This window comes from Piliocolobus tephrosceles, chromosome 4 (assembly GCF_002776525.5).
Source record: "Piliocolobus tephrosceles isolate RC106 chromosome 4, ASM277652v3, whole genome shotgun sequence".
Taxonomy (NCBI): domain Eukaryota; kingdom Metazoa; phylum Chordata; class Mammalia; order Primates; family Cercopithecidae; genus Piliocolobus; species Piliocolobus tephrosceles.
The window spans coordinates 151,813,566-151,841,483 of record NC_045437.1 but is presented as its reverse complement, the minus strand read 5'-3'; the positions used below and the strand labels follow the sequence as shown (position 1 = coordinate 151,841,483).

The window sequence follows — 27,918 nt, the reverse complement described above, 5'->3', positions numbered from 1 at the left end:
CCAAAACACAGCATTATCCTTACAAAATAAACAATAGTTAGAAAAAAACAAAAACAAAAAATCTCTACTGTATACTCTGATTTTAATGCCTTTTCCTTATTAATCGAATTATGGAGGACAGGATGTTGTTCAGGAAAAAAAAAATCATGAATGTGCCACCTACTGATTACATGTAATAACCAAGATAATTACTTCCAAGTCAGTACTTAAATTCCACTTATGTCTGTGGCAAGTCTTTAAGAGCATATTATTCTAAAAAAAAAAAAAAGAAAAAAGAAATTATCCCTCCAAATAGAATATTCTCACCTGTTCAGTAATTGAACTCAAATCATTAGATGAAAAATCTTCCTCTTCATTCTCAAAAAACTCATAGTAGTTTTCCAGAAGTCCAGACATTATCCTGCTCACTATTTCTTGCTCTTTCATATCTTCCACATCTGTGTAAATGCTAAGAATAAAAGTCCAAATTGAGAGTTCTTAAATCAATCACAGGTAAAGGTAGAAGACAACCAATGAGACACTTTATGAACACAAGCAATTTATGTCACCATTCTGTGCTTCCATTCTCCCATCTGTAAAACCTACCTAATTTGTACCCTGTTCACAAAAATGTTGTAAGAATTAATTATATCTACTATAAAAAATAATTGTTCATCAAGCAACCTACAATCCTTGGGAGACAATATAATGATTCAATTTCATGCATCTAATTTTTAAAAATTAAACAAAAATTTTTGAAACAACTTACTGGAAGACATCTGGACCAAAGACAGCAGCCAAAGAATTTGCAGACCAAATTTCTTCATGATGTGATGCTACATTGGCTAAAAATCTACACAGAAACTTTAACAAACTATAATTAACAGGTGGAAGCTGTTGCAAGAGGAACCTCAACTTTCTTCCAAATTCATCTTCATTATTATAATCTATAAAACAATAAGGATAGGGTTTTTTTAAATAAAGGAAAAAGCAAAGCTCTGATATTTTGCCAGGTTCACATTACTCCACCCACATCACCTTTTTACTACAACAATTCAAAACCTCTTCATCTCCTCTACCAGGGGCAAATGCCTTAGGGCTTTCCATTTCACTTACGAAATACAGAAGAGGTGGAGAAGGGGAGCTGGAAAAAAGGAACTCAACCCCTTAATTGCTGGAGGATGTTTTCCTCATCTATTACTCATTGGCCTCAATTCTCTACTTTTTTTTGTTTTGTTTTGTTTTTTAAATTCTCGTCCTACTGTCTCCAGCATGACCATACCTGTGTTTCCACACCAGTGCCAACTATAAAAAGTCAAAATGCACTGGCCATGTCAGACAATACAAACTACTAGTGAGCAAAGCAGAGATGCAATTTGAGGGGTTAATAGTATCAGCAATACCTTTAAGCTTGGAAAGGAAAAACAAGGAAAGAACAAAGTAACAGTGTGATTTTCTTCTCCTGGCTTCCTAAAATAAACAATTAACTTCAGCAATATCAGTAGAACTAAATTAAAAGGTCTCTCATTTCTCATCTGTTTTTCTCCTCTAAATTTATGCTGGTTTCTGCTTATCAAGTAAACTTTATCACACAAGATAGGCCTTGTATTTATCGTGTCAATGAGTTTTCACTAGCAGAAACTAGACCTGTATTAATTCCATTGATTGGTGAGGATCCCATTTGGGAGAAAAAAGTGCTCAGAGGTCCTCTCAAAATAAAGTGATTTATTGCTTCATGAGTAAAAACCAATTCAATTATGTTTCATTTTGTATTTTTCTGCAGATTCTTAAAATTATTTTACTGAAAACCTTTTGGTAAAAGGTTACAGTCATGATATTAGCCATCTCTGCAAAATAATACTAGTCTTAAAAAGTTTATCAGGAAATAGGACTCCAGTACTATGTTGATTAAAAAAAAAATTTTTTTTGGCCTGGTACGGTGGCTCACACCTGTAATCCCAGCACTTTGCTGAGGCAGGCACATTGCCTGAGCTCAGGAGTTTGAGACCAGCCTGGGCAACATGGCAAAACCCTGTTCTACCAAAAATACAAAAATTAGCCGAGTGTACTACTGGCATACACATGTGGTCCCAGCTACTCAGGAGGCTGAGGTGAGAGGATGGCTTGAGCCTAGGAGGCACTGGTTGCAGTAAGCTGAGATCGTGCCACTGCACTTCAGCCTGGGTGACAGAGTGAAACCCTGTCTCAAAAATTAAAAAAAAGAAAAAAGAAAACAAATTTTTTTTTTTTTTTTTTTGAGACGGAGTCTTGCTCTGTCCCCCAGGCTGGAGTGCAGTGGCCGGATCTCAGCTCACTGCAAGCTCCACCTCCCGGGTTCACGCCATTCTCCTGCCTCAGCCTCCCGAGTAGCTGGGACTACAGGCGCCTGCCACCTTGCCCGGCTAGTTTTTTTTGTGTGTGTGTATTTTTTTTTTAGTAGAGACGGGGTTTCACCGTGTTAGCCAGGATGGTCTCCATCTCCTGACCTCGTGATCCACCCGTCTCGACCTCCCAAAGTGCTGGGATTACAGGCTTGAGCCACCGCGCCCGGCCGAAAACAAAATTTTTAAGTTTATCAGGAAAGGCTACAGTCACATGAGTTTTACTTAAAATTTAAAATGCAACCAATAACAACTCTTCTATACTTTGTAATATTACCAGCTGTCCATTCAAAAGTACCAGTACTTCAATTTTAAAATCAGATGGAATAGTCCCTGGATTAATGTTTAAATCACTGTACCTATAACTGATGAGAAATTTTAACAACCTAAGCATTCAGCAGAAAAGGATTATTTTAGAAAATCGCGTATCAAAAATGCAAGCAGTTAATATTATCAATATAATGAAGACACCAACACTGACAAATTCTACCTAACATTCTCTCCAGCTCTGTGGCACTTAATGTGTAGCATACCTATCCATATGTTTATTTTTATCATCTATTTATCCATTCTCCCTTTATCCCCTATAGCGTTTTAGTTCTGTGAGGGCAGAGATTTTTTTTTCTTTGAGACAGGCTGTCACTCCAGGGTGGAGTGCAGTGGCATGCTCACTGAGGCTCACCGCAGCCTCAACCTCCCAGGCCCAAGCGATCCTCCCACATCTACTTCCTAGGTAGCTAGAACCACAAGCAAATGCCACCACAGCTGGCCATTTATTGAAGTTTTCGTAGCGACAGGGTCTCCCTATGCGTTCCAGACTGGTCTAGAACTCACTCCTAGGCTCAAGTGATCCTCCCACCTCAGCCTCCCAAAGTGCTGGAATTACAGGTGTGAGTCACCACACCCAGCCATGAGGGCAGAGATTTTCATCTAGTTTTTTTCAGTGCTGAATTCTCAGTATCTGGAGCAAGGGTCCCCAGCCGGGGCTGCGGACCAGTCTGTGGCCTGTTAGGAACTGGGCCATACAGCAGGAGGTGAGCAGCAAGTCAGATCAGCAGCAGCATTAGGTTCTCATAGGAGCAAGAACGCTACTGTGAACTGTGCATGCAAGGGATCTAGATTGTACATTCTTTATGAGAATCTAATGCCTAATGATCTGAGTTGGAACAGTTTCATCCCAAAACCATTCCTCTTCCCCATCAGTGGAAAAACTGTCTTCCACAAAACCGGTCCCTGGTGTCAAAAAGGTTGAGGACTGCTGGTCTAGAGCAATGCCTAGCATATAGCAGATGTTCAATACACATTAGTTGGATTCACTGAATGAATACACAATAACTGAAAAAAGATGTTGAACATACTACACCATTTGACTTGATGGTGTGGTAAGCTTGTGGGCAATACTGTTTTTATTTGAAATACTATCAACATTATCCAAAGTTTTGTTGGGTACATTTCTTCTACTCATTTTCTGTTTCTGAAGTCTTCAAATAAGGCACAGAAGCACTTCAAAATACATTAAATATATACATACTTGCTTAAATTTCTTTCCTTTGGAGTCTACTTCGTAGTTAAATCATATCCAGGGAAAACAATGTATGTTATCAGAGAAGTTTCCCCTAACAATTCCTTCAAGTACTGTAATATTTTCTGGAAATGTTCTAACTAATCCACAAAACTGCTAGCTATGTTTTCTACCAAAACACAACGGATAAGCAGTTGAACTAATCATTATGGTCTAAACCAGAAGTTGTCAACATCTGACAAATGAACGGCTGTCATGACTTTGGGGAAGACAGTGCCTATGGTAAAGCTAAACATACTACAGTACACAACCCCCATCACAAAAAATTATCAAGCCCAAAATCAACAGTACCAAGGCTGTGAAACCCTAGTCTAAATGAAAGGTTTAACCACACCAGTGAATGCACTGTCCTGCTACCACAGAGAAATGAAACCACTTTTTAAAAAGAAAAGCTGAAATGCAACTGCAACAGTGCTTCTTTCATGGTCTTAAAAGCAATAACTGTCATGTATTTGTGAACATTAAAATATTATCATATTATTTATCTACAGCTGCGTGCCATGGCTCATGCCTGTAATTCCAGCACTCTGGGAGGCCAACGTGGGTGGATCACTTGAGGTCAGGAGTTCGAGATCAGCCTGACCAACATGGTGAAACCCCATCTCTACTAAAAATACAAAAATTAGCTGGGTATGGTAGCACACACCTGTAGTCCCAGCTACTCAGGAGGCTGAAGCACGATAATCACTTAAACCTGCAGAGGTTGCAGTAAGCCAAGGTGGTCCCACTGCACTCCAGCCTAGGCGACAGAGCAAGACTCTGTCTCAAAAAATTAAAGAAACAAACAAAATTATCTACAGTAAATGGAGAGGAACCTCTGTTCAGAGATCTAGACATCTTCCCAAAAGAATAACTAAATGAATGAATGAAAAGATGATATTACAACACAAATGCAAATATCACCTCAAATACTACCACACCTAGCAGAATAGCTATTAAAGAAATGGGTGTATATGTGAGTATATGTGCACACATCCATATACATGCCAATGATTATATATGTGTAAGTGGAACATAGAAGAAAACAGTGAATTTCTCATATTAAACATGAAAGCACTTATGGACCATAAGCATTTTTGCATGTCTTAAATTCCTTCACAAGTGAATGTTAGCATAAGAATAATTAACAAGATGTGTATTGTAATTCCATGAATGTCAACATGGTACACGGTGCTATCATAATTTTAAATGAAAACCAGGCCTTGGCTAAGACTGATACTTTTTCAAATAGGGTAAATGCACGATTTTTGAAAGAAAAGAAGGGGTAGGATTGGTTTACAATTTATGATCAGAAAGTTGAGTCTTTGAAGAGGAACTTAGTTGTCCCAATAGTACATGATGCTGTCATAATTTTAAATGAAAACCAGGCCAAGTACAACGGCTCACTCCTATAATCCCAATGCTTTGGGAAACTGAGACAAGAGGATCACTTGAGCTCAGGAGTTCAAGACCTGCCTGGGCAACATAGCAAGATCTTGTCTCTCCAAAAAAACTAAAAACTAAAAATTTAAAAAAATTAGCCAGGCAAGGTGGTGGGCCCCTGTAGTCCCAGCTACTCAGGAGGCTGAGGCAGGAGGATCACTTGAGCCCTGGAGATCAACGCTGTAGTGAGCTAGGATCACACCACTGCACTCCAGCCTGGCCGACAGAGCAAGAACATTTAAAAAAACAAAACAAAAACAAAACAAAAAACAACAAATAAATGAAAACCAATTGAAATGACGATCCTAGTGAAAAATAAATACCTTCTGATAGATACTACCAGTGAGTCAATGACTTTGCTTCCATTAAATCTCATTGCAATTATTAATTTATAAATTTTCATTCAGGACTGAAAGATTATCTGACTCTTGCAACTTTAAATATATGTCTGCAATTCAGCTAACAGAGGGAACATGGAAACCTATCACTATAAAGAGAATGGCTCTAGAGTTATTTAAAAAGGCTCATAAAACCTTTATCATAACGGTTTCAGTTCATATTTAATAAATGCAAAATGCTTATTAGGTGTCTCAACATAAACATTTGAAAACATTCCTGTAATAATAAAATGAATTCAAAAATTCAAAACAAAAAACCGTAATTTTGGGGGGAGAAAAATTAAAGTGATGAATTGAAAAAAGGGGAGCCTTACTAACAACATTTTGCTTTAAAACCTGTTTTTTGATCCAGATTATAGAGTAAAAGAACAGAACTGAATCAGGTTACCCATTCCTGAATATAGCAAGTTCAAAGTGAGCCTTACGATTTAGCTGTACAGAAAACATGTGTAAGAGGGTCACAGAACATCTTTGCATTGACCTTTATACATAAATCAAAGACACCTAACTAACTTAGGCTCACAGTTTAAAATTTAAGAAAAAGACAGATAAACATTTTCAAAAAAAAATACACTTTCTCTGACAACATAATACTTAAGGATATGTACACACATATTATAGAATGCCCAGCTGTGATAGAGATAGGCATAAAGGAAGTAGTTATAATTTCTTAGCATAACTGAATTTCTTTAGAAGCCCCGATTCAAAAAATAAATGAACTCCATAATACCGAAACAGCCTGAAAAGGTATAAAATTCAAGAAATATATAATGTTGTATGCCAACTTTATACATTTTCCTATATAATGAAGCATGTCCCTCCATTACATATATATGATTACCATTTGGCTCTAGGAACAGAAGCATTTCCTCACTTCTTGGTTCTTTGACCTTTCTGCTGCCTCTACCACTATTTTTCCCGTTCCTATTCCACTCTAGCTAAGCACTACTTTTTAGTCACCACCAAAAAAACCTAACAAAGATAAATCTTTTTTTTGTTTCTTTGGCTTAGAGTCTGATATTCAATTTGATATTCATTTCCTTTAGGTAAGTGTCCAAGAACAAGTTTTAGGTATATTCCTAGCCTAGAATCAAAGTTATCTTCTTGCTTTTGCTAGGAAATTCTATCAAACCAGGGATGAGAAACCCTAATAGTGGTAATATCTCCACTAAGCAACACCTTTGGCTACTATTGGACATTGTGCCACCACACACATTACCTTACATAAATTTCTCTTCTTTTTGATGACCCCTCCTACTCCTCGTTCTTGTCTCCTCCCTTCCCTCTTCTTCACCCTGTATCTTAGGCTAATAAAACCAATAACAAAAAGTAAACAGTACTAGAGGGATCCAGGAAGTTGCCTTTCCTTTGACAAGATCATACAGCCCCAAAAAGCAAAAGAGAAAATAACAAATTGATCTCTAAAATACTATACTTACTGCTTACATGTCAAGATTTCTAAAAGGTAAAGACTAGGAAATTAACAACAAATGACTGATTGATATGTATCAAATTATGTTACCTTGAGAAAGCTGCATCAAGTGAATATGTAAACTGCCAGGGATAACAGGTTCAGGAAGTTCTTGAAGAAAAAATCTAAGAAGGCTAATAGCTGAGGGAACATCTGCTTCCTTAACCAAATCCACCTCTTCTCCGCTGTCGTATCTCTGCCGAAGCCACTCCACGGTCTCAGCATTTCCATTGACTTGAAAAAGTCCTTGTTGCTCCAGACCTCCTACATTAGTTCAAGGCAATCATTCAATAAGCTGCAAAGTCAACTGCTTGACCATATATATTCATTCTCCTATTAACTTAAAATACTCATACTTTTGGAAAGCCTTTCTTGGCTCCCATGACTTGACTAAAAACCTTCAAATTATACATCTAGAAACATACTATCTCTGTTCTAAGGGATATTCCATTTTATCCCACCCCTTATATCCATTAAAAATATTCCTATCACCCCCACTAAAACTTGTTCTAGGCTGGGCAACTGTCATTTCTAAGCATATGAATTTAAGTAAAAATCACACTAAAATATTAAAAAGAATTTCTAGTTTTTCCTGTTTTGGACTTTCCATACAAAAAAAAAAATTAAAAATCCAAGGTCAAAAAGGGGTAAGTTGTGTTTATTAAAACAAAAGCTAGCCCTCAAAGTAAGGAAATGTATACCATGTTCCTCAATATAGTCCACAACGTGGCGGACTATGAATGGAACCTCATTGTCTGGATGTCCTCCCTGCTGCAGCTCATCAAGTGGAATTCCAAATATTTTGTTAGCAAGAACGGAGTTGCAGTTACTCAAGGAAGGGGAGGAGCTCTTCCTCATATCTTTTTTGCAGCCAGAAATCAAAGCTGTCTTTTCTGCCAAATGAAAGACAAAAAAAAAAAAGACTATAATGATTAACAGGTGGCAATATGACTAGATACATTAAAGAAAAATGCTTTACACCTGAATGTGTTCTCGTCTATTTAAATATGCTCCAGTTAGCAGGCCCATAGTGTGTTCTACAGATGAAGTTCAGTACAATTATCTAAACACATTCCCTATTACGCAGAGTTAGTGCTGAATGCTCCCTTTAGTGCTTGCATACTTATCAAACAATAGCAAAGTTCATCATCAAAGATTTAGGAAGAGGCATTAATGTCCCAAAGACAAATTAAGGATCAAATGTGGCTCCAAGAAAACCTTTACTAAACAAGCTTATTAATGACACAGGTAAATCCAAACCCATTCTGGACTGTGCCATATAAAGCTCATCTAATCCCTCAATTCCTAAGTCCAAACAGGAGAGAATCCTTTTTAGAAAGTGATGATCTAATAACTACTTTTTATAAATGATGGGCTAATAAGAACAAGATTAATGAGTTCTTATTTCTACATGATAGAGCAGCTGTAATATACATATATATATTTTTTGAGATGGAGTGGAGTCTCGCTCTATTGCCCAGGCTGGAGTACAGTGGCCTGATCTCGACTCACTGCAAGCTCCACCTCCTGGGTTCATGCTATTCTCCTGCCTCAGCCTCCAGAGTAGCTGGGACTACGAGCGCCTGCCACCACACCTGGCTAATTTTTTTGTATTTGTAGTAGAGACGGGGTTTCACCGTGTTAGCCAGGATGGTCTCCATCTCCCGACCTTGTGATCCGCCCGTCTCAGCCTCCCAAAGTGCTGGGATTACAGGCGTGAGCCACTGCGCCCAGCCTGTAATACATTTTTGTAAAAAAGAAATTTTTCACTTCTCAACATCAACTTTCAATAAGAGATGTCCTCTTATCAACACTGTTATTTCTTTTCATTTTTTGACACGGAGTTTCACTCTTTTTGCCCAGGTTGGAGTGCAATGGTACAATCTCAGCTCACTGCAACCTCCACCTCCTGGGTTCAGGTGATTCTCCTGCCTCAGCCTCCCATGTAGCTGGGATTACAGGTGTGCACCACCACGCCCAGCTAATTTTGCATTTTTAGTAGAGATGGGTTTCACCATGTTGGCCGGGCTGGTCTTGAACTCCTGACCTTAGGTGATCTGCCCACTTCGGCCTCCCAAAGCACTGGGATTATAGGCACACATCGTCGCGCCTGGCCTTAACAGTGTTATTTCATAATTACCCATAATAAAAAGTTTCAGAACCATCTAGTTCAGAAGAAATAGTTATTTGTCCTAATTTTGTAGGAATTGTGATCAGTAAACAAGTGGAAGAAAACAATGTCTCAGGTGGCCATTTCCAATATCTGACACATAAGAGAACAAGTAATCCCAAGAAAAATTTATTTTCTAAAATAAACACATTACACATTTATTACTTTATGTAGGAAAAGAGTATTTGTAAAAGAAAGAAAAATTCAAAGGTTGATAATGAACAACATGACACCAGCTGGTCTTTTTTCCATCACCCCAGAAAAACAATTTCTTTCACACTGCAAGAGAAAGATAGCAAATCACAAAGATAAGTCTACTAAAATTCGTAAATTTACAAACGAAGGTCCACTGGATCAAGTGTATACCCACTGGATCAAGAATGTCACAACATGACTAGGAAACAATGCAGCCAACTTAAAAGAAAAGAAAAAATTAACTTAAGATAGCAAAATGCCATACATTTACATAGTCTCAGACAAGCAACATCCATTCTTCGACGTATCTGGTGCCAGCTAAGAACTATAAAACCTCAAGTTAAATCAAATAGCAGCCACAGGGGCAAGTTCAAAAAACCTCTATGGATTTATAGAGCAGGAGATAGTTACCATTTTGAAAACTTACCTTTCAGGACTTAAATACCTAAGTTTAAAAAATGGCGTCTGCACCAGCTACCCTCACTGAGCAAGCATTCTTTTATCATTTATGGCTGTTTGAGATTATGGCAGAAGATCAGCCTGTAGTTCCTCATTGAAGAAATGCAGAACTCGATCAGTACTTCAGCAGTTAATCTACAAGATAAAAACAATTACTTCAATTTCCCACAACATCTTTAACTGTCAGAAGAGACTATTAACAGAAGCAGCAGTAAAGTCCTCTTAAGACATTACCTATATTGAAAGTTATTCTTCTGTCTGAAAAATGTATCTGTAACCTAAAGGCAATACCTTGCAAAAGGTTTCAGATGATGATGGAAAACTGGAGAAGAATCTTTCTGCTGAAGATAAATAAATAAACGAATTGCAAAGGAGGATATGTGACAGGACACATCTTCAAGGACTACACCATTCAAATAATCCATTTTCCTCAATTATGTGCAGACACCCTACCCCATCCCATTCCTTACTCATTTCCTCAGATACTCAGAACTAAACATGGAAGTATTTTCAAAAGATCAAAGAATCAAAGATATGATTTAAGCTTGCTATTATACTTAAGTACTTTCTTCTTTTTTTGTATACAACATAGTGGTTGTCTGAGCTCCCTAATTTAGAGAAGCGATAGCATATGTTGGAAAAGAGCAAAAAGAACAGACCCAGAAAGGTTTAGATTCAAATACTAACTCCATCATTTTGTAGATACATGATGGTGAACAACTTCCATGTCTCTGAGCCTAGGTTTCTTTATATAAAATAAGAAACCACCTGTACAGGCCAGGTGCATTGGCTCATGGCTATAATCCCAGCACTTTGAAAGGCCAAGGTGGGAGGATCACTTGAGCCCAGGAGTTTGAGACCAGCCTGGGCAATATAGTGAGACCCCACCTCTACAAAAAAAATTTAGATATTAGCCAGGTATAGTAGTGCCTGTAGTCCCAGCTACTTGGAAGGTTGAGGTGGGAGGATCACTTCTGCCAGGAGGTGGAGGCTGCAATGGGCTGTGTTTGCACCACTGCACTCCAGCCTGGGCAACAAAGTGAGACCCTGTCTCAAAAAAAAAAAAAAGAATAATATCTGTACAGCTGTTAAGTTTAACTGAGATAACAAGAGAACTAGTCTCCTCTCTCTTGTTTGCATAATGCTAAAAGACCAGCAATTAGACTAGGGAGAGAGAGGGGAACCTGTTTGGTAAAGTGTTTAATACTTTAATCTCATCATCCTCTGTGAATTCTAATGGTATTATTATCCTCTGTGAATTCTAGTCATCCATTAACAAATCTTTTAATAAGCTCAGTAAACTACACTGCAGGACTCTGCCCAAGAAACTTCAGGAAAGCAGAAGAGTAATATCAATCAGTGTGGTTTTCAAAGAAGTGCTATTAGTAACATACACCTCCAGGAGGAACATTAAAAACTGAAGGTAAGGAAACCCACATTCCCACAACAAATCTTTTAGTGGATAATTACTTGCAAAACATCCTGAAATGCCTGCTAAAACATGTAGTTAATCTACCAATCTATCCATTCGAAAACAACTTCAAAGTTAACTTCAGAGATAAGGTATTTAACAGACTTACATTAAAAGTCAAGCTGATACCCTCATGACATAAAGGGGGATGAAAACTCACTACAAAAGTCTGTCAGGGAGCAAGTTCTATACATCACTAAAATGGCTACTCAGTGTTTAGAATGCCTCGTTAATGAAACCAAGAACCTATTTTCTTTTTTCTTTTCTTTTTTTTTTTTTTTTTGAGCCAGAGTCTCACTCTGTCACCCAGGCTGGAGTGCAGTGGTGCAATTATGGCTCACTGCAGCCTCAAACTCCTGGACCCAAGCAATCTCCTGCCTCAATCTCCCAAATTGCTGGGCCTACAGGCACACACCACCACGCCCAGCTGTATTTTTAGTAGAGAGGAAGTCTTCTGTTTCCCAGGCTGGTCTCAAACTCCTGGCCTCAAGGAATCTCTCCCACCTTGCTGGGATTACAGGCATAAGCCACTGCTCCCAGTCAGGAGCCTGTTATCTCATCTCATGTCCTCTACTACCCCCAACCTCTAACTGGACAACCTGAAAGCACATTTTCCTAAGGTGAGGCTAGGTAGGAATTTACGAATTCATCAGTAAAAATTTACCCTCAACAGTAGGAAAACAATCGAAGGCATCAATCTTTCTGACAACGAGCTTCTCCCTCTCCTGAGGATGATGATGGATATAGCAGCAACAAACATTAAATGAGCAGTTATTATATGCCAAGCAGTTTCATGAACTTTACATGTATTAAGGTATTCTTTAACCCTTAATTAGACATTGCAGAGGCTCACCAATTTACTCACAGTCCACCCAAATAATACGGGTCAGAGGCAGAATATGAAACCAGAGAGTGTGATTCTCAAAGTTCTTGAGCTCTTAATCACTATACTATCTTTCCACGTAAATTATCACAACTTATAGTATGATAGAATGTCATAATCTGGTGCTCAAACTGGCCATAGTCTTTTTTCTTTTTTTTGAGACAGGCTGGAGTGCAGTGGCGTGATCACAGCTCACTGCAGCCTCAACCTCCCCGGGCCTACGTGATCCTCCTACCTCAGCCTCTTGAGTAGACAGGCATGGGCCACCACACCCAGCTAATTTTTATAATTTTTGTAAAAATGAGGTTTCACCACATTACCCAGGCTGGTCTTGAACTCCTGGGCTAAGGCAATCCACCCATCTCAGCCTCCCAAGGTCCCGGGATTACAGGCATGATCCACCACGCCTGGCCTTATAGTCTTACATACATTTTAAGTCATCACTTATTTCTAGCTTGCGAACAGGTACTTCCAGAGGTCAGGCCTATGGTCTAAGCCCCAGCAGCTAATCTTTCACTTGGGACTTGTATCTAGAGCACACTGCTAAGAACTCTCAGACTGGAGAGTGGCCCAAGGTAACATTTCTGCAAACTGCAAAGTAGTCGACATTATTTAGTCCTGTTTCCTACCCCTTTTCAGAGCTTAAATCATGTAAACACTCCCTTCACATCTGTGGTGGGTTGAATAGTGTTCCCCGCAAACCTCATGTCCACCCAGAACCTCATAATGTGACTTTATCTGGAAATAAGGTCTTTGCAGGTATAATTAGTTAAGGATCTCAAGAGGAAATCATCCTAGATTTAGGGCAGGCCCTAAATCCAATGACTCGTGTCCTTATAAGAAGAGGACAAGTATACACAGAGACACACAGAGAGAAAGAAGAGCATGTGAAGACACGGAGAAACTGGAGTTATACTGCCAGAAGTCAAGAAATGCCAGGAATCACCAGCAGCTGGAAGAGGCAAAGAAAGATTCTCCCCTAGAATCTGCCCTGTGGACACTTCGTTTTGGGCTTCTACCCTCCTAACTGTGAGAGAAAACTTCCTATTATTTTTAGAGCCACCTAGTTTGTAGTAATTTGTCATGAAAGTCCTAGAAAATGAATGCAACACCTAAACTACAATATTACGGTCTAAAAAAGAAAAAGGAAAACAGCAGCAGGCACCATATAAAAATATCCCAAAGAGCTCTAATAAAATGTCCTAGCAGATAAAATCAATAAAATGCAAAGAAAGCAGCAGTTCAATAAAAGGACTGACACAAGAGAATACAATGTGTGGACTTTAAAAATAACCAAGTATTTCCAAAAGCATACTGTTATAAATCCAAACAGCAAAATTATACACACACACACACACAAAGTGTGTGTGTGTGTGTATATATATATATATATACACACACATACAGAGAGACAGAGAGAAAGGGGAGAGAGAAGGTTTTTTGGGTTTTTTTTGTTTGTTTGGTTTTTTTTTTTTTTTTTTGAGACAGAGTCTTACTCTGTCACCCAGGATGGAGTACAGCGGCACGATCTCAGCTCACTGCAATCTTTGTCTCCTGGGCTCAAGCAATTCTCATGCCTCAGCCTCCTGAGTAGCAGAGATTATAGGCACGTGACACCATGCACAGCTAATTTTTTTGTATTTTTTGGTAGAGATGGGGTTTCGCCATGTTGGCCAGGCTGATATCAAATTCCTGACCTCAGGTGATCTGCACACCGCGGCATTACAGGCATGAGCCACCACTCCCAGCCCCAAACAGCAAAATTATTTTAAATACAAGTGACAGTTGCCTAGTATGGTGTTGTTGACAAGGAATAGGAAATGATGTTGAATTTTACATCATATACCTCACCATGAGATAACGGTGATTACAAAGCTCTATATATACACATATATATATACATATATATTTTCTTTGAGTTGAGGTCACACCCTGTTGCCCAGGCTGGAGTACAGTGGCCCAATCATGGCTCACTGTAGCCTCAAACTCCTGGGCTCAAGCAAACCTCCCATCTCAGCCTCCTAAATCACTGGGATTACAGGCATGAGCCACTACTCCTGGCCCAGAAACCATGCAATTAAACACCAATTATCAACAAAGTTGGGTAACATTCAAGAAAGCGTACCTTCATACACCAGCTATCAACCTAAGTTCTACAGGGACTCAAGGTACTTTTGCATTCCATTCAATTTCATTCACATATGCAAATATACACATACATAATAGCAGCAAACATACCCCTTTTTCACCCCATGGGCCGAAAAATTTAATACTGTTGAAATATCCATACAAACCAAAGTGGTCTACAGATTCAATGCACTCCCCATCAAAATTCCAACAACATTCTTCAAAGAAACAGAAAAAAAAACCCTAAATTTTGTATAAAAACATAAAAACCCTGATTAACACAAACAATCCTGAAGAAAATGAACAGAGCTGGAAGCATCACACTAGCCAACTTCCAAATATACTGCAGAGCTATATTAACCAAAACAGCATCTACAATCAACTGATTTTTGACAAATGAAACATACCTTTCTTAATAGCACAGAATCTTTACACTTTATCTACTAAAATCAGTAGTGGGGGCCTTTAAAAAGGGGTAGAGCACCAATATCAATACTATAGATAATAACAGCAGACAGTATTTGCCTGCCTCCCCTTCCACTATGATTATAAGTTTCCTGGGGCCTACCCAACCAGGCAGAACTGTGAAACAATTAAACCTCTTTTCTTTATTCTGACAGTTCTTTATAGCAGTGGGAGAATGGACTAACACAATCGGGAAAATACCAAATCACTTAAATCTGTTATTAAGTTCACAGTCACTTTGCCATTATGTAATTTATCAGATACAAAGTATAACTAACACAGAATTCAGGACTAGAAAGTTTTTAAATTAAAGAGGGCTCTATTGCTCAAAAGGGTGGGAATTTCACTGCCTTAAAAAATAAAACCAAAAAAAAGAGTATAAGCTATTTCTTGCAACAATGTGGGAAATATTAACATACCTATTCCTAAAAATCTGTTCATCTACGTGCACTTTAACATATTACTTGAAGGAACAATCCTCCATGGTGATTCCACAAAACTGCAATGAAAATGGAATCAAGCATATTTTGTAGGACTACAGTTTTCAAATTGTGGTACTAGATATAGCACATATATTTCACAGGTTACAATCACTATATGTAACACATTTCACCCATAGATGGCTCATTATTCCTCTCTTATTCAAAGTATTCAGATAAAAAGTGGTTACTCCTGGAGATAATCTATTGGCAAACAGCTTGGCTAATTTTGAGAAACTCTCAAAAGGGTTTCATGGACACAGTCAATTATCTTATAACCTCCAATCATGATGTCAAGCTATTCAAATCAGAACAAAAGTAATAAAGTCACATAAACGGATAAAAATCACTTGTGACTAAATCCTCTCATCTATCTTTCTAACTGATCTCCTTATTCTAAAATCTAATCGACATTCCCCTGCACAAATAAATCATCTACACTAGAGTTTTTTAGAAAGGGTCCATCATTGTGCTGATCCTTGAGGAAGAGCTAATTTAGTAGATACTCACTTTGACTTAATAGAAAATCATGCAGATTAGTGGGCCAGTGACTTTGGAGTGCATTTGGGAAAGGGAACCTGTTGGCAGCCATCTTGCTCTAGCTCATTACAAGCTTCTTTTTTTTGGGGGGGGGGGGACAGAGTCTCACTCTGTCACCAGGCTGAAGTGGAGTGCAGTGGTGCAATCTCGGCTCACTGCAACCTCAGCCTCCCGGGTTCAAGTGATTCTCCTGCCTCAGCCTCCAGAGTAGCTGGGACTACAGGTGCCCGCCACCCACGCCCGGCTAATTTCTGTAATTTTAGTAGAGACAGGGTTTCACTATGTTGGCCAGGATGGTCTCCATCTTTTGACCTCGTGATCTGGCCGCCTCGGCCTCCCAAAGTGCTGGGATTACAGGCATGAGCCACTGTGCCCGGCCCACAAGCTAACTCTTTACTCAGGAGACAAGCATTTAAAGTGTCACCTTTCCTCATACCTTCCTAAGTAGGATTAAACATTCCTCTACCACTCTTCTCTGTTTTTTAAATGCTGATGTGTGATCCATATACAACTCTAGAACTGACTGCTGGCAGCTATTTCAAGAGGTCATCCTTGGGGAAGTTTCTTCAACTGTCTAAACACAGATACCTCATAGTCTCCCTGGCACTCCAAAGTCACTAGTCCACTAATTTGCATGATTTTCTATTAAATCAAAGTGACTATTTGCTAAATTAGCGCCTCCCCAAAGTATCAGCACAATGATGGACCCTTTCTAAAAAACACTATAACTTAGATGATATAAAATATCTAAAAAAGGTCCGGCGCAGTGGCTCACACCTGTAACCTCAGCACTTTGGGAGGCCGAGGCAGGTTGATCATTTGAGGTCAGAAGTTCAAGACCAGCCTGGTGAAACCCGTCTCTACTAAAAATACAAAAAAATTAACCAGGTGTGGTGGTACACACCTGTAGTCCCAGCTACTCAGGAGGCTGAGGGAAGAGAATCCCTTGAATCCAGGAGGTGGAGGCTTCAGTGAGCCGAGATTGCACCACTGCACTCCAGGCTGGGTGACAGAGCAAGACTCCATCTCAAATAAATAACATATCTGAAAAAGCATATATATGTATTAGATAATGCATGTTCTAGTCAGTTGTGTGTGCATATAATCTCAATTTTGACAAATTTTGATTCTTCAAGACTCCTCCACTCTAGTAACCTTTCACTTTTTCTCCACTGAAAACATACACAGGCAAGGCCTACCAGACTGATAGGAGTAAGACGACTAGCTTATCATTTTTCATAGCTCGTTAATACAAAACTACAATACACTTCATTTTTTCAGGTAAGGGGTATTATGAGCAATTCTACAACTTGGTCTAGCCAAATAGGTCTCCTGAGATTAAAACATTTTTTTTGCACAGACTTGTATAAAAACTGGAAAAAAAAAATAATAAGGGAAGCTGGTACATGAACAAAAAAGCAGTGGTTAAACTTTGTTTCTATATCTTCCCCACTAGATTGTGAACTTTGACCATAAAATATGTAAAAAACGGCCAAGTGTTATGGCTGACACCTGTAATCCCAACACTTTGGGAGGCTGAGGTGGGCAGATCACCAAAGGTCAGGAGTTCAAGACCAGCCTGGCCAACATGGTGAAACTCCATTTCTACTAAAAATACAAAATTAGGCTGGGCGCAGTGGCTTACGCCTATAATCCCAGCACTTTGAGAGGCCAATGTAGGCGGATCACCTGAGGTCAGGAATTCGAGATCAGCCTGGTCAACATGGTGAAACCCCATCTTTACAAAAAATACAAAAATTAGTCAGGCATGGGCCAGGTGCGGAGGCTCACGCCTGTAATCCCAGCACTTTGGGAGGCCAAGGCATAAAATACTTGCAATATTTCCTTCTCTAGTAGAAATCTAGTAAATGTCATTATCTTGTCAGTGTACCACATTTTCCTCAACCTAGGTCTTTTATACTTGCTAGTTCACTGACCTGAAACACTCTCCCAAGCTTCCTCCTTCCCATAATCAGCTCAAGTCCCACCCATCCCTGAAGAGGCTTTCTTCAACCCACTCAATTTAATGGTCGCATCTATTAATTCCTCTAGGCTATAGCATTCCTTGGCTCCAAAATATTCATCACAAGTTTTTTGTTTTGTTTTTTGAGACAGGGTCTCACTCTGTCCCCTAGGCTGGAAGGTAATGGCACGATCATAGCTCACTGCAGCCTCAAACTCCTGGGCTCAAGCAATCCTCCTGCCTCAGCCCCGAGTAGCTAGGACTACAGGAGCATGCCACCATGCCTGGCCTTTTTTTTTTTTTTTTGTAAAGAGAGCGTCCCTATGTTGCCCAGGCTGGCCTCAAACTCCTAAGCTCAAGTGATCCTCCACCCTTGGCCTCCCATAGTGCTGGGATTATAGGTGTGAGCCACTGTGAGCCTTGCCTACTACAAGTTTTATTACATATTCATTTTGTGTTTGTTTAATGGCTGTTTCTACCAACAGAGTATAAGCTCACTACAAGTCCACCAGTGGGCTTTTTTTAAAAAATAGGTTTATTAATGTATAATTTACACACTAAAATTCACCAGATTCAAGTGTTCAATGACTTTTACTAAATTTACTGTTATGCAACCATTAGCTACATGACTACTTGGGTTTTGCTCCTCAATGTACTTCTGGCACTTAGGAGCTAAATAAATATCTGATTAGTAATCTGATAATAAGTTATTCTCTTTGTTTGTTGTTGTTTTTTTCTGGCAGGATCTCACTCCATCGCCCAGTCAGGAGTGCAGTGGCATAATCTCGGCTTCGCCACAGCCCCGGCTTCACCACAACCTCGATTTCTCAGGGTCAAGATCCTCCCACCTCAGCCTCCCAAGTAGCTGGGACTACAAGCGTGCACCACCATGCCTGGCTAATTTTTGTGGTTTTTATAGAGACAGAGTTTCACCATGTGGCCCAGGCTGGTCTGGAACTCAGTCTTGAACTTAAGCGATCCACCTGCATCAGCCTCCCTAAGTGTTGGGATTACAGGTGTGAGCCACCGTGCCCAGCTGACAATTCTTGTAAATTCAATACTAATATCTATTTAATGTGTGAAATGAGTTGGTACATTAAAATAGCCTTTATTAGGCCAGGCACGGTGGCTCACGCCTGTAATCCCAGCACTTCGGAAGGCTGAGGCGGGCAGATCACAAGGTCAGGAGAAGAAGACCATCCTGGCTAACACGGTGAAACCCGTCTCTATTAATTAATACAAAAAAATTAGCCAAGCGTGGTGGTGGTGGGCACCTGTAGTCCCAGCTACTGGGGAGGCTGAGGCAGGAGAATGGTGTGAACCCAGGAGGCGGAGCTTGCAGTGAGCCGAGATCGCACCACTGCACTCCAGCCTGGGCAACAGAGCGAGACTCCATCCCACAAAATAAAGAAAACAAGCAAACAGACAAACAAACAAACAAACAAACAAAGCCTTTATTACATTCCATTCCAAATATCCTTTATTATTTCCATTTTGAATCAAAGTTGGCTACTCACATATTAACCTACTGCCTCTCTTATAGAAACCCCTAACCTTTCTACGGCTTGGCGAACACCGACTGTGGTCAGATTCATATACACATACCATACTTCCCTTTTCTTAATCAAGTAAGAAAAACCATGTCACAAAACACTTTATTAACAAAGGAAAGTTCTTTCATAAGAATATATTCATTAGCCTGCTATGGTGGCTCATGTCTGTAATCCCAACACCTTGAGAGGCTAAAGTAGGAGGATCATTTGAGCCCAGGAGACTCCATCTCTATTTAAAAACAAAAAAAACAAACAAACAAAAAACCAGGTACAGTGGCTCATGCCTGTAATCCCAGCATTTTGAGAAGCTGAGGTGGGCGGATCATCTGAGGTCAGGGGTTCAAAACCAACCTGGCCAACATGGCGAAACCCTGTCTCTACTAAAAATACAAAAATCAGCTAGGCGTGACGATGGGTGCCGGTAATCCCAGCTACTCGGGAGGCTGAGGCAGGAGAATCGCTTGAACTCGGGAGGCGGAGGTTGCAGCGAGCCAAGATCACATGCCATTGCATTCCAGCTTGAGCGACAGAGCGAGACTCTGTCTCAAAAAAAAAAAAAAAAAGGAATGAATTCATTGATGAAAATATAGTCTTCACTTAATGCATGCACCTTCGTAACACTGATGTGATGGAAATAAGTTCTTGGTACAATATATTTCTAGTCAAGACCTAAATATAGATCTATTAACACTAAGTAACTGAAAACGATCTTCAGATATAAAAGCAGCCTCTTCACTGTGTCAAATTTAGTTTAGCCTAAAGCTGCTTCCTTACCTATTTTAAATTTGGCCCAAAGGTTTCTCATACCTAGTAAACTGTAACCTAACTGTATGTGTAAAGAGACTGTAACCTACTCTTACACCAGTCACAGAGTTTTAGTCAAAGGTGGGCAACTGTCAAATCATGTTCAGATAAGGCAAATGCTGAGCTGTAACCAATCCGGTTTGTTTCTGTACCTCACTTCTATTTTCTGTATGTCACTTTCCTTTTTCTGTGCATAATTATTATCCAACCACATGGCAAACCTGAAGTCCCTCTGAACATATTCTAGGTTAAGAAGGGTGCCCAATTTGTGTATCATTCTTTGCTCAATTAAACTCTGTTAAATTTAAGAAGGTTTTTTTAAATTTTTTTCTTTCTTTTAGAGACAAGGTCTTACTGTATCGCCCAGGCTAGCCTCAAAACTCCTGGGTTCATCCTCTCACCTCGGCCTCTCAAGTACAAGGGTCTACAGTTGTGCACCACCACACCTGGTCAGGTAAATTTTTCTTTTAACAACTGGATGGATAACCTGTAAAACAGAAATGCTCTACTTCTATTAAAAAATCGAGTATTCACTTTCAGAAATGCTAGGTCTTTTAACTCATTTAGAAAATAAATTCAAAAACAACAACAAAAAACCCAATTCAAAAATGGGCAATGGGTCTGAATAGACATTTCTCTAAAGAAGATAAACAAAAGGTCAATAAGCAGAAGTCTGTCACTAGCCTTCAGAAAAATGCAAATCAAAAACACAATAAAATCCAAAAAGGTAATTGTCAAACAAACCAACCAGCAAACAATAACAACTGTTGGCAAGGATGTGGAGAAAATGGAACCCTTGTGCACTGCTAGTGGTAACATAAAACGGTACAGGTGCTGTGGAATAAGGCAGTTCCTCAAAAAATTGAATGTACCCGGCGCGGTGGCTCACGCCTGTAATCCCAGCACTTTGGGGGGCTGAGGTGGGCGGATCACCTGAGTCCGAGACCAGCCTGACCAATATGGAGAAACCCCGTATCTACTAAAAATACAAAATTAGCCGGGCATGGTTATACATGCCTGTAATCCTAGCTACTCAGGAGGCTGAGGCAACAGAATCGCTTGAACCGGGGAGGCAAAGGTTGCGGTGAGCTGAGGTCGTGCCATTGCACTCCAGCCTGGGCAAAAGGAACGAAACTCCATCCCCCTCCAAAAAAAAAAAAAAATTGAACATAAGGCTGGGCAAGGTGGCTCACACCTGTAATCCCAACACTTTGGGAGGCAGAAGCAGGGAGATTATCTGAGGTCAGGAGTTTGAGACCAGCCTGGGCAACATGGCAAAACTCCGTCTCTACAAAAAATACAAAAATCAGTCGGGCGCAGTGGCAAGCACCTGTAGTCCCAGCTACTCGGGAGGCTAAGTCAGAAGAATCGTTTGAACCTGGGGGGGCAGAGGTTGCAGTGAGCTGGGACTACAGATTGCACCACTGCACTCCAGCCTGGGTGACAGTGATATTCTGTCTCAAAAAAAAACAAAAACAAAAACAAAAAAGAACCAACCAAACAAAAAAACAGTGATTCATACTATTATAGTCCCCAAGTTTAAAATTTGTATACGATGATGGAGGAGCTATGCAGCAATGGATTGAAGTTATTAACAAATGATTATAAAAGCAGTTATTTTATTGGTGGGGAAACACTGACAAGTCAACAGATTCATTTCAGCCATTTTGTCCTAAAACAATGATATTCTAATAAAAAAACGCACTAACATTTACACCACCCAATGAATTATGCCACTGCAATACGCCCCCTTCTACATTTTCCAAGAACGTAAGCTGTGTCACACAGGTGTCTAAATTAGTAATAATATTAAATTGGAGAAACTATTACTCCAACTTTAAAAGCAGCACGGATTAAAAAAGTAAGAAGGGGGCAAGGCACGTTGACTCATGCCTGTAATCCCAGAACTTTGGGAGGCTGAGGCAGGCGGATCACTTGAGGTCAGAAGTTCGAGACCAGCCTGGCCAACATAGTGAAACTTCGTCTCTACCAAAAACACAAAAACTAGCCGGGCGTAGTAGCGGGCGCCTGTAGTCCCAGCTACTTAGGAGGCTGAGGCAGGAGAATCGCTTGAACCCGGGAGGAGGAGGTTGCAATGAACCGAGATTGCTCCACTGCACTTCAGCCTGTGCGACAGAGCGAAACTCTGTCTCAAGGAGAAAAAAAAAAAAAGTAAGAAGGGGCTCCCAGTGGATATACAAATAATTATCAGTTCATTCAATTCCATCAACAAGCCTTAGTAAATGCACAGTACCTGTGAGAAAACCAGGCCAACAAGCATTTCAAGGTTACCAAAAAAGGAGGGTTGAAAATAGCCTCACACTAATCCAGCTCTAAAAAGACAAATAATTCAAAACCACCCTTTAATGTCTGTCTCTCTAAACAGGTGCACCCCAGTTAATATTAATAGTCTGCATTACTATTGGTAATGATTCTGGCTACCATTTTAGATTATCAGATCCTTCAAAGTAAATGCCCAACTTTTTTCATTGATTAGAAGGCGAAACGGGGAACCAAATGAAATAATCCACCATTTTTCTAAAAGTCAGTTTGATTTCAACTGATTACAAACAAAAAGGGCTTAAGTTTCCCACTGCTCAAATATGCCAACCGATTCCATTTCCTACAACCTCATCTAGGAAACCAGGCGTGCCACGTGAACCCTAATGTTATACCAAGTGTCCCCCTCCAGCCTGGCCTATGCAGAGCGCACTCTAGACAAGGCCCCAGTGCACCAACAGCCCAATTTTGGCTATATTCTCTGAGCGATTTAAGGAAGTCCGCAACCACTCATCTCACGTGACCTTAAAAAGGGGCGCAGTTGAGCCCAGAATAAACCACACTCCTTTTTCTTCTATATCAACTTCACTGCCCAGTATGAAGGAAGTGGGCGGGGAAGAGGCGCAGCGCCAGTGGGCAGGATAGGTCAGCAAAGAAACGTGGGGTGTCGCGCCATCTACTCTGGAGGGGCTGGAGGTGAGGGGCACGCCCGCTCACGGCACTGCAGCCGCTGCAAATCCAAGGCTGCCACACCCCCCGGCACGGCTTCATCTTCCTCTTTCTCCAGCGGAAAGGGGGCCCTCTCCACGGAACGCCCCCACCTGCTGGAGTCCTCCACACCCCGAAACACAACGCCCGGGAGCAGGCGCGGGTGGGAGGCGGTGCTGGGGGGCAACAGGCGGCGAAGGGCCGCGGCGACCTGCAACCCGCGCATGCGCAGATGGGGGTACCCGCCCGTTTACCTACCGTTGGAACCGCGATGCCCCGTTCCCTGGCCGCAGCCGCTTCTCCAGGACCCGCGGGGACCGCAAGAGGGCGAGAACTGAGGCCCCAAGTGGCTCCGCGGCCGGGAAGCCTCTTCCTGGGGCGGCCGCTGACGGGAGGTTAAAGCTACGGCTGTGGCGCGGGGCCAGCCCGGTAAGCGACCCCCGGATATCCCCGGCGGTGGTGGTGGCGGAGACGCGGAAGAGGGGGCCGGAGTGGCGACAGAGGCGACGGCTGAGGTGCAGAGCCTCCCTAACGGCGAGCGGGAGGAGAGCTGCGGGCTGGCGGAGGCTGGGCCGGACGTGACGTGCGTGGGAGGGGGCGGGGCGGGGCGGGGCGGCGAGGGTCCCCACCCCCACAGTGTCCCGGGCCGCGGCCCTGGGTCCTGCAGGCTTGAGGACCGCGGTTCGTCTCCCACCATTTGGGCTCCTGAGTTAGGGTGCGAGCAGCCAGGCGCGGGCCCGGGGCGGGTTGTGGAATCCTCGGTTTGGGAGATTGGGAAGCAGAGAGGACACTGGGGAGAGGAAGTAGGAAAGATAAAGGGAAAATCCGGAACACAGAGATCGCTTCTGGTCTCTGCAGAGGAAGCTATGCCCCTCCCTGCAGGCGGCCAGAAAAACCCAGGGCGCCCATATCCAGGTGAGGAGCACAGAGACCTGAACCAAAAACCGCAGGGGGAGGCCTAAGCGGTGACTCCCGTTCCCATTCCCAGAGATGTGAGTTAGGTCCGGTACCACGGGGCTGCACCTGCGTCCTGCCCGCCCCCACCCTACCCCTTCACCTAAGGACCTGACCTAGACTCCAGAAAGAACTGTAAGGCTTCGGTACCTTGACAGTCTGGGACTGTGGAAATCGACAGGCTGCGGGCTCACAGAGAGCTTCGTATACTAAAATCAGCCAGCTCCGGAGGCAGAGCTGAAAGGAGGCAGAAAGAATGAGCTCTCTGAACTTAAGAGTTGGTACTTACTTGCATAGCTACCCAGACCAACCCTACAACTCCCTTGAGCTCACAAAGGTATGAATATTCAGCCAATCTCTTCTTTGCTATGTCTGTTAGGGGCTTTGAGATCTTCCATTTGGCCTCCTTGACGGCCGGTAGATCAACACCTGCACAAAAAATAGCAGCCACCACAATTCATTTGTCCCTTACCTGCCTGAGCTGGAAGTCCGTAACCTGGAAAAAGTAAAGCAAGAACCCTCATAGAACTTGGGACAAGATTTGAAAAAAATAAAGTCATCCTATGAAATAATATGTAAATGGGCTAAAGAGTCTAAAACCAGAAGAATCTGAATAAGAATGTTCTATGAGGCTCCCAGGAACTCTGTCCAGGAATGAGGCAACTGATTCTAATGACCAGAACCAACACTTACTCTCACGGCAGTTAAATCTGAATTCAGATTCACTCACTCATTCAACAGATACTTAGTGAATGCTTACTATGTTCTAGTCTCTTAAGATACATCAGTAAATCCCTGCCTTCGTGGAGTTTATATCCCAGTAAACCTAAATTCTGGATCTCCTTTGAGAGCATACAAAGGTCCATACTCTGATTCCAAACTCAGCCAGTGGCCTTTCCATCGTTCTGGGAGTCTCTCGAATAAATGTACATACCCAGTAAGAAGCGATTGTCCGAGGCATATGACTAGGACTATACTAGCTGTACAGTGTCAATAAATTCATATCATGGTTTACAAATCGTACACTGTTCACTGGGTTGAATTGTTTTATCCAAATTAATTTCTCGGAGCCTGATTAAACTTGAGTGAAGTGAAACAAAAGTTTCCAAATCTGCCAAACAGGATCAACAGAGCCTGATTTCAGAGCAGCCCAGTGAAGGTGCAGCCTGTGCAGTTAGCCTTGTATCTCTCTTTAAATATCTTAAATGAAAGCTTTACCTGTGATTCCATGCTTGGAGAAGAGGAGCAATATGATTGCTTCAAAAGTTTTATCGTAAGTGAGTAAAAGTTTTGAGAGTAAATCCAAAGAGAGTTAAAAACTTCCTCAGCTGCCCCACATATGCAACACAGGCTCTTGTTGACATAACTGACTGTAATAAATACTTTGCTCTGAGTATGAAACCTAAGATGTAAGCTCCCAGAGGGAAGGATTCCCATGCCTTTTTGTGTGTATGTGTGTGTGAGACAAGGTCTTGCTCTGTCACTCAGGCTGGGGTGCAGTGTCTGGATTATGGCTCAATGCAGCCTCAACTTCCTGACCTCCAGCAGCATTCCTACCCTAGTCTCCTGAGTAGCTGGGACTACAGGGACATGCCACCATGCCCAGCTAATTTTTTTTTTTATTTTTTTAGAGATGGGTTTCCCGATGTTGCCCAGGACTGTCTTGAACTCCTGGCCTCAAGTGGTCCTCCCACCTCAGCCTCTCAAAGTGCTGTGATTACAGGCGTGAGCCACGTGCCCGGCATCCCTTGCATTTTTATACCGTACCCACAAAGTATGGGATCTCAAAAAACAGATGAATTGATCGGTGACCATTTTCCCCATCAAGAACTCCAGAACATATCCTTGGAAGATATATTCTCTAGATCCCACTTGATAATATAAAAACAGTATGTTCAACATAGGGAGCACATGGGCTATAATTCAAAACAAACTTTTATTTTGTGTCTTTTGCCATGCCTTTCAATTTGTGCAGTGGGAGTAGATCTGTCATGTACCTAATTGAAAACTCAGGCAGGTTCCATGAGTTTTTAGGGGTTCTGTGGTCTCCTTAGGAATAGAGTCCTATTGTCATTGAGTCACGAAGAGTGAAACGTTTTCCTCTTTTTCAGCTGGGAACAGTTGTCTCGTTGCTTGCCCCAAAGAGGGGACCATAGTCATCTTCAACCTGCCTGGTCTTTCTCCTCCCAGCTTAACTAACCATAACCAAATCTGGGGAACGCAGGGAGAAAAAGGAGCAGGAAAGTTGTTGACTTTGTATGATAGTTTGACATTCCCTGGGAAAGGTAGATGCTTAAAGCTGACTTTTTTTTCATGGATACCTCAGAGGCCACCACCATCCCCCTTCTCTGATGGTTTCTCCCCCATAATTCTATTGGTCTAAGCGTAAAGCTATTTTGGTAGTTCTTTACTTCTTTCCACACACCTCCAACTACTTGTCTGTTGAAACCTGGGCATCTCTGTAAAGGCCCTGTCAGATAGGACCTGAGATGACTCTCACACTCCTCCATTTGCAAGCGACCCTTTATTGTGGGACAAGGTTGTGCACTCCCTACCCTAGGGGGTGCCATTCACATCATCCTCACTGTAGTTTTGTATGTTATTTATTTTGATGTTTTTCCAGCAGGTGGCAGTAAAGTATTTTGTCCAAACTAAATTACACCGACTACTTCCCAATAGATGGAAGCAAAGCATCTGGACAAAGGAGAACTATTTTCTCATGGTGCTGCTGTGTTAGCCTAGTGGCAGCTCTGTATGGTTCACACCTGGTCCACAGGAAGCTCTCACGCACCTCTTGCCCGAACAAACTTGAGAGTACAGGCTAATCCCAGTGCATATTCAACATTCCTCCACTCTGCTGCCAAAACAGCCACCAGCCTATGGGAGTCAGACACAGGCCCACAGTGCCCCTCGGACTGCAAGAGGCACAAATCAAGTGCTCTGAGCAGTTCCATTGAAGGCCCACTGCCTCAACTTGAGGTCAAAGGTAGGCAGGCACCTGTGGTAAGAATCACAGCTCACCAGCAACAGTCTCCAAAGACATTGTCCTCAATAATTCTGATTTGGCCATTTATAACTAAATAACTGTGAGTATTTAATCTACCTGCTTTGTCTAAATCCTCTGAAATTTCTAGAGGGGGTCTATCTCAGAACACTTTAGTTTTTTGGTGGGTGGGGGGAAGAAGATGGTTTCTTTTGTAATATCTTGTTGCTTTAGTTAAAACAGTGGTTCTCAACTGTGACAATTTTGGGGGACCATGTGTGCAGACATTTTTGGGTTTTTTTAAACTTTTTTTTTTCCTTCTGAATTCAGGATCTGTTGAATGCAGACATTTTTGATTGTCACCACTGGAGACAATCAGCTATTGGCTGGTGGGTGAAGGTCAAGGATGCTGGTAAACATCCTTTATGGCACAGGACAGTCCCTACAGCAAAGAACAGCAATTCTGTTTGTTACAGAGACGAGAGAATACCTCACTAAAAGAATACTTCAAAATTACATTACTTTTTCTTTTTTCCTATAAATTCTTCACCTGTAGATGGAAACGTCACATTTCAATATATCAATAGAGTCAAAAATAGCATTTGCAATAGCTATTTGGCCAGGATGAGAAGTGACTGGTATAGACTAAGC

General features: G+C 41.4%; 1 protein-coding gene across 7 annotated transcripts in view; it reads right to left on the bottom strand.

Moving 5' to 3' along the window:
• The window catches only part of FAM13B (family with sequence similarity 13 member B), a 103,744-nt gene extending 79,830 nt beyond the window's left edge, over positions 1-23,914 (bottom strand). For 5 of the 7 annotated variants that reach the window (XM_023195528.1, XM_023195573.1, XM_023195538.1 and 2 more), the window contains exons 1-6: positions 23,589-23,914; positions 10,026-10,192; positions 7,935-8,126; positions 7,285-7,497; positions 749-926; positions 307-448 (exon numbers count right to left, since the gene is read on the bottom strand). In XM_023195528.1, the coding sequence (XP_023051296.1) occupies positions 307-448; positions 749-926; positions 7,285-7,497; positions 7,935-8,091 (690 nt within the window). In that variant the 5' untranslated portion in view covers positions 8,092-8,126; positions 10,026-10,192; positions 23,589-23,914. The remainder of the gene's footprint in view (positions 1-306; positions 449-748; positions 927-7,284; positions 7,498-7,934; positions 8,127-10,025; positions 10,193-23,588) is intronic. The other 2 variants (XM_023195565.1, XM_023195579.1) reach the window with 2 other exon arrangements.
• Between the last annotated feature and the right edge of the window lie 4,004 nt (positions 23,915-27,918).